The sequence below is a fragment of the Etheostoma cragini genome, chromosome 10 (genome assembly GCF_013103735.1).
Source record: "Etheostoma cragini isolate CJK2018 chromosome 10, CSU_Ecrag_1.0, whole genome shotgun sequence".
Classification (NCBI taxonomy): domain Eukaryota; kingdom Metazoa; phylum Chordata; class Actinopteri; order Perciformes; family Percidae; genus Etheostoma; species Etheostoma cragini.
The window spans coordinates 1,029,291-1,038,817 of NC_048416.1; the positions used below are offsets into that span (position 1 = coordinate 1,029,291).

Here is a 9,527-nt window from a genome sequence, read left to right on the forward strand (position 1 = left end):
ATAGTTCAATATTGTTGTGTATACTGTTCAAACTGTAATAACAGCGTTTAGTTTTCTTCCATGAACAGACACTCAGTCCTTAATACTGCAAGTTTACAAGTGCAAGTACACTGCAAGTGCACAGATGAAAGTATTGCAATATTTATATAGGCCTATAGGCTTATATAAATATTGCAAAACTTTCATCATAGGCTCATTACCAACCTCCTTCAGCAATAGAGTGACTAACAGACATTTCATTTATTTAAATGTTTACTGGCAATATTTGAGATTAACAGTTTAAATCATAAAAACTATGTTGTAATTTTAATTTGCACTTTCAGTTCCTTTCTGGTTTCCTTTGATGATCAACATTAATACATTTGGGCCACTGTTTATATGTATTAAATTTAGCACAGAAAGTAAGAAATTCTGTGTTTGGTAGATTATATCTCTGTGGCAACAATTGCTTTTTGGCAGTACATCTGATCCCGTTGGAAGGCCCGGTTAGTTCCCTTCCAGTGCCCAGTTTGAAAGGAACATGCATTTGTTGGATGGGCAGCAGAGCTGAGTATGTGGGCTGCCCTCGTGAAAATCTGCTATGTTCAGGGATGAGTCCAGATTCTGCCTACAGCCGTTGGTTGTGGGGTTAAAGTGTGGAGAAGATGCGGACAACGCTCCACCTTTTGGTGGAGGCAGGTTGATGGTGTGGGGCAGCATCTCCCTCACTGGAAAAACAAGGCTTGTCCTCACTGGAGGCAATCTCAGTGCAAAAGGACATAGAGATGGGATCCTGCAACCAGTGGCAATCCCAGATCTCCCCAGTCTGGACCAAGCTGAGTCCTTCTGAGCCTCTCAGTGCTGGCGGGGGTAGGGGTCCAGGGTAGGGCATTGCTCGTCTCAAAGATATTTAGTTTGGAAGTCAATAATGGTCCAAAATGCAACCTATTGCAGTGTGATGTGACGCCTGAAGTCTCCAGCCCACACAGAGAATTTCAGTGAAGCAGGAGACGTTTGTGTATGAGGAAGTTGTTCCTTCCCCCCCACTGGAGGGCGACATCGGCATGAATACATTTGGGCCACTGTTTTTACACATAAAACATGATGTACTTGGAGGTTTATCTTTTTTCTTGTTTTTTTCCTTTTTTTTGTTACAAATTGGCAAATCATTTAACAAATGGTCAATGTACTGCAACAGAACTCAATGTTACAAATGGAATAAAACAGGTTGTTATGACCTGTAGTAGCTTCCTTAAAAAATACAGTTAAAAGAGTTTTAAAAAAATCCTTGTCGGTTTGCTTGCATTTTGGCAGTTCAATCATGAATTAATCTATCAATTTATTTATTTATTAGTCACATGAAATGATCTAAAAATAGAGTCTTTAGGCCTCTTTAAGGACCCTATGGCCTGAGGGTAGAAGCTCCTCCTGAGCGTCTCAGTGCTGCCTGGTGGACATGTCCTTTAGCCAGGGTACAGGGCATGGTCTATTGCTCCATGGAGTTCCCAGTGCAGTTTGTATGTTATGTACGCTGCATCCTGCCCTGACTAAAGGAAATGAATTATCTGGTGCACACAAAATAACACAAAATAAGGCCCTATGACAGCTGCATGCCATAGTTACATCACTACACCGGGTGCTGATCCTTTTCTTGTTCTCAGCTGGTTCTTCTGTCACTGTGGTTTTTTTTTTTACTCTGATGTTAAAAACTAGTTAAAAGTGCAACATATAAGCTCTGATGATTACCAATGTGCACTGCAGGGTTCTTACTGAGCTGAGCTTGACCTTGAGTGGCCTTCACTGACCACTGAGTGGGGTGAGCTTCAAGAGCATTGTAATTGGTTGTCCGCAGCTCAGCGCGGTCTCAAGAAGTGTCCTCATTTAGGATCCTAGTGGCCTGAGGGTAGAAGCTCCTCTTGAGCCTCTCAGTGCTGGCCTGTTGTATCCGGTACCTTCTTCCCAACCTTAACAGGGAAGACAGACTTGCATTGTGTGGACTTAATACTAGTTTTGAAGTAATTAAAGGTCCAATATCCAACTTACAGCAGTGTGAAGTCTCCAGGGCACATACACTGAGAATGTCCGTGAGGCAGGAGACATCCACAGACATCTTGTCCAGCAGATAAACATTTGAAATGATACATAGTGTACTTAGATTCAGGATATCTTCTGTGAAGGTGAAGAAGTGCGTGTCAAGGCCATCAGGGCCATGAGTGATGTCAGGCCTGTGGCTCCCCCCTCTCCCCACCCGGCTGTGTCCTTTCACCTCTGCTCTTCGTTCTGTACACTGGTGTCTGCAGGGCCACCCAGACAACCTTTTTGTCTGGTTTGCTGATGACATACTTCTCCTATCTCTGCTCCCAGGCCCTTGACAGCACCACAGCTCAGAGCTTCATGAGTTTGTAGAGTGATGTGAAACTCCTGCCTGAAGAAGGAGATGGGAGTGACCTTCTCCAACACCCAGAGGCCACCGGCTTTGGCCAGTTGGGAACCAGGTGGAGATTGTTGCAAAATATAGCGTATACCTGGGCATAATCTGCTGAAATGTGCTTCCAACACAGAGGAGATCCTCAGGAAGAGGTAGTGTCTCCGGGGTCAGCAAGGACATCCTAATACAACTGTAAAACTCCTTCACTCAGAGCATCGTGACCTTCTCTTCACCTGCTGGTTCCATCAGCCTTCAGAACACAAACCTCAAATACCAGAAATACTTCTACTCCCTCCCCGAGCCCTCTCCACTGTGTGCTAATGTCAGCGGGCGGGATCCTAGGACTCCTCACAAGTCCTGTTCCCTGTGGCTCCCCTCAGGAGGCCCAAGCTCCAGGACTCTTCCTTCCATACGAATTTTGCGGCTTTTTTGCACTATTAAAATTCACATTGTTTGGGTGCCCGGATAGCTCAGTTGGTGGAGTGGGCGCCCATAAATAGAGGCCCTTTGCTGAATGTCACCCCCCCCCCCCACACACTTCTCCCCTTTCATGTCTTCAGCTGTCCTGTCAATAAAGGACTAAAAATGAGCTAAAATAATCTTTAAAAAAATAAAACTGAAACAAATATTTTCTGAATCTCATTTCTATATTTGTATTCTTATATCGTTGTTTTTTTTGCACTCATTCATTTAATGTTCAATTATTATTGTAATGTATAACCTGAAGCTTATTTCGCTAAAGTCGTTTATTAATATTTCATTTCATGTTTTCTGTTTTGTTGTGCATTGTTCTAATATACATATAGTCCCACTGGGACAAAGAAATGGTTTTTTATTGAATTACAGATGCATTCTTCAAACATTTATGTTTACATCTCGTTTGTTTTCGTGATATATGACCTTATTTTACATGTTGTGTTTCATTCCTATGTTATATCTTAGATTCTCATGTAGTTTTTTCACTAGTTTTTCTTTTTACTGCTTCTGCATTCATCATTAGACAACACACAGCGTGAACTTGAGTAACCTGACTGACTTTCAGAGGCGGGACTTCCTGTATGATACCATCCTCAAACCGCGGACGTAAGAAGAAAAGGGGGGGGGGGGGGGGGGCTTAGAGCAAATTCACTTCGGGTTCTCATTGGTCCAGAAATATGGAATCAGATGACGTGGAATTTCCGGGTCTGTAGTTCCATAGAGAAGGTAACTGTCGGTCATTGTGAGGGGACAACATCACGACTGGCCGGTCTCCGCGCAAGGTACGAGTGCCTCAGCTTCTCCCTGTCTCTGTCTCTCTCTGTGTCTCTCTGTGTCCCCCTGTCTCTGGGACGGCAGTGTCTTTTCTCTTTGTAGTTGTGTGTTGGGGTTCATTTGGCTGAGAAATGTTGAATTGGGTCTAGCTAGCTGCATCCTCGGTGGCTAATGTTTCTCAACTTGGCCGAGCAGCAGCAGCGTGTAGCGGCTTCTGTCATCACCTCACTGCATTGTCTCATAACCGTCAAATAACGTTAAATATCTTCGGTTGAGTTAGCCTCACAGCTCACTGTCGTTTTAAGATAGCCCGTCCTGATACATTCTTATTTTGTAGCTTTAATTTAAATGTAACGTTAGCTTGTATTGTTTTAAGACGTTAACTTTTGTACGTTACGTTATGACGTTAGGCAACCAGCCCACACTGGGGGGGGGGGGACATTTTTCCTGGCATATAATCCTAATTTAAATGGGTTACATGAGCAGTATCCGTCTAACGTTACTACCACCATGAAAATAATCCATTCATATGTGTATATGGCTGTGTAACACGCGTTATCATCCCAGGAAGGTGACGCCAGCCGGGTGGATCACTCCGCGTCATCATCATGATGCACGCGTGTGCCAAGGTTTGCCTTTCTCCACGCGCACCTGGGTTTTACAAATGAAATGATTTATATAATTTTTGTACTTGGGTCACTTCCTCGAGACTAGACAAAACTAGATAGACTAGCTAGTCTGAACAAGGATTCACAGCGGCTTCATGACGGTAGTGGAAGGGAGCAGCCTCTTACACAAGACATTTTACTGGTGGACTAATCTGTGTTTCAGTGAACTGTAAAGCAGAGAGTGGAAGGTTGTGAAAGGACTGCCAGGGTAACAGCTAGGAAACAAAAAAAAACAACAATGACATGGAGCCTGAATCCACTGCCAGGCTCACCGTCCATTAACTAGTCCCTCACACACAGAGAGAGAGAGTCTGTGTGTGTGTGTCTCTTGTCTTTCTGTGTCTCTCTCTGTCTCTGTGTGTGTGTGTGTCTGTCTCTGTCTCTCAGTGTGTGTGTGTGTGTGTGTGTGTGTGTGTCTGTCTCTCTCTTTCTCTGTCGCGCGCCCCTGTATCTAATGACTTGGGACTTGAATCAGGTTCTGTTGTATTGCTGATGAGCCAATGAGTGATGAGTGGATGGAGATGTTATCCACCATGTGACCTTTACTATGGCCACATAGCAAACCTGCATGTGACCTGGCAGGTGACCTAAACACATCCTATGTAAAGTCCTTCTAAGATATTAGAGTGTGTACATCTGTCGGAGACACTCTCCGAGCTTTTGCAGAGCTTGTAAATTGACGCTGAATCTTTGATATAATACATTTTATAATCAGGAAACAGTGTCAAGCGGCTTCCTTATCAAACACATCATTCAGCATTGCTGTTCAGACCCCCCCCCCCTCCTTTCACTGAGAAACAGCTGATCTCTCTTCTGCCAATGTCCTGACATCTGTGTTCTGGACACCTGTCTGAGGCTTTCCAATGGGGGGGGGGGGGTCAGGGCCAGTGGGAGGATCTCGACCTCGCTGGCCAAAGTTAAAACGTAGGATCCCAATCTTTATTTAGCCCCCCCCCCCTTCTGGAGTACAGCCAGATGTTCCTCTTCGGATATACACATAGAGTATGTGTGACGTAGGCTAGAGCGATGATTCACAGGAATGTGAATCCCACGGAGTAAAAAGAAGGTGTTTTGGAGAGGAAGGGGTGGATACATCAGCGCATTACTGACTTTTTATTCATCATGAAATAGAGAAAGTACAACTGCCTCTTCCAGACAGCTGTTGGCACATAACTGATATACTCCTGAGTTTTTATTTGCTCTGACTTTTGACTTGTAAAATGCATTGATTAATTGTGTCACATGTGCTTATTTTCTCTTTTATTCCAACTTTAGGTATAACATTTCAGGGACGTCGGACCAAATATTTTCACTGTACAGTTGAGGGATTCTAGACATTGTCAACTCGGGGGGGATTTTCTCTTTCTTAAGCTTCCCGTCTGACACACCTCAAACCTCTTTTGACCTATACAACATTAAAAAATAGACTTCGTAGTTCGTTGAGCACTCTTCCAGGGATCAGTATGGGTCTCCAGTCAGACTATTCCCTCCAGTCTATCCTCTTATTTCCGATCCACCTTTTGGTATGGCTGTACTCCACCCTGTCCTTCCTGCCCTGGTACTACATCACTGGTGCCGGGGAAAGAAAAGCACTGTCCAAGCGCATAAAGGCCCGGTCCACTACAGGCCGCCCAGAGGGCCCATACCGCTCTGTCGACCACTTTGATTCCTTGGCCACGGAGGACATCCCGGGGAAGGACACACTGGATAAGCTGTTTAAGCATGCCGTGCAGCGCTTTGGACAGGCAGATTGTCTCGGCACCAGGGACATACTGAGTCGAGAGAATGAGATTCAACCCAGCGGTAAAGTATTCAAAAAAGTAAGGATTCCCATTACTGTCGTGTTAATGGGGGGGAGGGATGCTTCTGAGGACAGAGATGTCTGATGCTGACTCTTTCCCCTGCTAGCTGATCTTGGGGGAGTATAGGTGGCTCTCCTACCGGGAAGTGGACACTGCAGTCAGTGAGTTTGGCAGTGGACTGGCAGCTCTGGGGCAGAAGCCCAAAACTAGTATTGCAATCTTTTGTGAAACCAGAGCAGAGTGGATGATCACGGCCCAGGCATGCTTCAGGCACAACTTCCCATGTAAGTATACTACAGTTTTGTAAAGTACAGTGCAAGATGGCATGTCACAACATGTGAACAATGTTATAACCGTGGTTTCTATGTTTTGTATTCCTAACAGTGGTGACATTCTATGCCACGCTTGGAGAAGATGCTATCGCATTTGGACTGAACGAGACTGGAGTTACACATCTAGTTACCAGTGTGGAACTGCTTGAGACTAAACTGAAAGTGAGTTAATCCCTTCCAGCTCACAATCGGATCAATTCAATTTTATTTACAGTATCAGTTCATAAAAAGAGAAAAGAAAGATCTCGAGACACTTAACAGATAGAGCAGGTCTAGACCACTCTAGAATTTACAAGGACTCAACAATTCTAGTAGTTCCCACCAGAGTAAGCAATATATATTTACTTTCTATCTATATCAGGTGACACACACTAAAACATGATTTCATCAAAGTTGGCAAAAGGAACCCAGAACAATGTAGTGTATTGTATGCAGCCACATAAATAAATAAATGAATGAATGAATGAATGAACACAGTATCTGTTGAGATGTATTTGAAGTTGGAAACAGTGTAGTCTATGACTGGGGCTCAGTCTTATTGCATTATAAAGCATTAAGTGCATCAACATGTGGACTGTGTCGGGACTGATAATTGGGAGAGAGGATAGGGTGAAGGTTTTACATGGACTCTGTGCATAGACCTCATTACAATCCCTACTCAAGGCTGCCTGGGTAGCTCGCCTGTCCTATCTAAATACAGGCCTAAAATGCCCCAAAAACATACTCAAGATAAGGAAATTTAAGAATTTAAAGTTGAGTAAATTAGTTTCCATAAACAGGGTACATGTTTAACAGCCTTTTTAGGTTCTTAACTTCTTCGTGGATCTTCCAGTAGATTGATTTCCTAGGTCAGGTTGCCGTTGTAAAGATTATGTCAACAAATGTGGAGCTAGAAATTGTTATTTTTAAAAAGAAATCATGTGATCGGGCCTGCTGTTGTAATTGCAGCTTTGTCCTCTCTGTCCAGAATGTGCTTCCACAGATCCCGAAACTGAAGCATGTGATCTACGTGGACCAGGAGAAAATTAGCCCAGAAGGCTACCCGGCTGGACTGTCCACCCACAGCATGCAGGCCGTACGAGAGCTGGGCGCGCTGCCTGAGAACAGTGTGTATTTGTCTGACTCACCTTGGTTGTGCTTCTTTGTCAAACTCTGGGGTGCAAAGCCTCACCCATACTGTAAAAGACAATGTTTGTTTGTTTGTGTTGCAGTGGGGGGGGCCATTGTGACGCCCCAGCCCTCTGATCTGGCCGTGGTGATGTACACCAGCGGCTCCACAGGCAGACCCAAAGGCGTCATGATTGTCCACAGTAACATAACCGCCGGAATGACGGGCCAGTGCCAACGCATCCCTGGACTCGGGTGAGTTTATGTTGGTCAGCAGACATACATTTAGTAGGGCTGCTCAAATTTGTGATAAATATTAATTAATTATTTAACTCGTTGACTTTTGGAAAGATGTTGCATATGTTGAACTTAAAAAAACAGGTACGATGTTAAACAAACAAACGTTAGAAAAAACACCTAGAACTTAGAAATTTCCCTTAATACTTTTTCTATTTGAACATTTTTTAATCAGAACACAAGACAAAATAATAGTTTACTTTCAACACGTTATGTGCAAAATAATCGTTTTTCTGAATTATTCTGCTTTTGTGATCATTAGGAGCTGAAATCATAATTGGTTTAAATTTTGAATAATTGCACAGCAGTAGTTTTTTACCAAACCAGGGTTCAATGGCACCTCCACAGCTCTTACTGAACAGCCCATCTCTAGTTCACCTAAATCACTGGAAATGCCAAGTAGGTAACTGTAGAATGTTCCATATAAATGTGTGCTGGGCCGGGCTTCCAGCAGCACAATAACCCCCCCCCCCTCCAGCTATCTAGAGGTGTAAACGGAGATGGAGGGTGCATTTTTGAGACTGTGCCATCTAAATTCACAAGCTGTGAACCACGGAACGGCACTCCGAGTATTTTATTGCGATCATTGGAAAGAGAAAGCTGCGGGCGCTGCTCCCCGCCCTAACCTTTACTTCTCCTCTTCCCGTGCGGTGGCAGGCAGAACGACACTTACATCGGCTATCTGCCCCTGGCCCATGTTCTGGAAATGACTGCTGAAATCTCATGTGTCACATATGGCTGTCGGATCGGCTACTCTTCCCCCCAGACCCTTTCAGACCAGGTAATACCCAGCACCAACACCAGGTTGGACCACCTAATTCAACATATCTGTCATGCTTTATTTCTTAATAACACACCAGGGTGTGGTTAGCAACACGTTTCTACATTGTTGCTTAATCAGTGTTGCTGTCTAAAGTAATCAGTGTGTTTTGTTCCCTTTAGTCCACTAAGATAAAGAGAGGAAGTAAAGGAGACTGCTCTGTGCTCAAGCCCACCCTGATGGCAGCTGTGCCAGTGAGTAACCTGCTTTATATTCTCCATCTGTCCATCCATCTCTCCCTACCCTGTTGGCCCTCTCCATGTTTTTTTCTCCTCTCTGTTTGCTCAGTTTTACACACAATCCTTATTAACTGACTCATCACCAAATGTATAAAGTAAATCCTTACTTTTTTCAACTTAAAAGGAAATTCTGGATCGCATCAACAAGAATGTGATGAGCAAAGTTCAGGAAATGAGCTTCATTCAGAAGACGCTGTTTACACTGGGCTACAAATATAAACTGGAGCAGATCAAGAGGGGCTATGACGCACCGCTCTGCAATGCGTAAGAAACCACCACGCCTCCTTCACTGCCCTTTTACAAATGTGTTTATGGTGTTTAACTTCAAATAAAACACAGACGTGTCTTTTCAGCCTGTTATTCCAGAAGGTGAAGAAACTTCTGGGAGGACGGGTGAGGATGATGTTGTCCGGAGGAGCCCCCCTGTCCTCGGCCACTCAGAGATTCATGAATGTATGTTTCTGTTGTCCAGTGGGTCAGGGCTACGGCCTCACTGAAACCTGTGGAGCAGGCACCATCACAGAGGGTAAGAGCAGATGTAGAAGGGTGCAGGAGGAAGAGAGTGGAATCAATAATTATGATATTATAGTTTTTTAATATATAT

General features: G+C 44.1%; 1 protein-coding gene and 1 long non-coding RNA gene across 2 annotated transcripts in view; one reads left to right on the forward strand and one right to left on the reverse strand.

Annotated features, from left to right (window-relative positions):
- Positions 1 to 1,851: 1,851 nt before the first annotated feature.
- On the reverse strand, positions 1,852 to 8,689 carry LOC117952051. The gene is made up of 3 exons (XR_004658305.1): positions 8,679 to 8,689; positions 4,099 to 4,105; positions 1,852 to 1,934 (listed from the first exon to the last, which is right to left on the reverse strand). It is a non-coding gene; the product is annotated as an uncharacterized LOC117952051 (long non-coding RNA).
- The window catches only part of acsl4a (acyl-CoA synthetase long chain family member 4a), a 10,780-nt gene continuing 4,832 nt past the window's right edge, over positions 3,580 to 9,527 (forward strand). The window contains 10 exon segments of the mRNA XM_034884124.1: positions 3,580 to 3,666; positions 5,602 to 6,146; positions 6,235 to 6,412; positions 6,513 to 6,622; positions 7,428 to 7,566; positions 7,672 to 7,822; positions 8,522 to 8,645; positions 8,807 to 8,878; positions 9,048 to 9,187; positions 9,277 to 9,449. Coding sequence (XP_034740015.1) covers positions 5,790 to 6,146; positions 6,235 to 6,412; positions 6,513 to 6,622; positions 7,428 to 7,566; positions 7,672 to 7,822; positions 8,522 to 8,645; positions 8,807 to 8,878; positions 9,048 to 9,187; positions 9,277 to 9,449 — 1,444 coding nt within the window. The 5' untranslated portion in view covers positions 3,580 to 3,666; positions 5,602 to 5,789.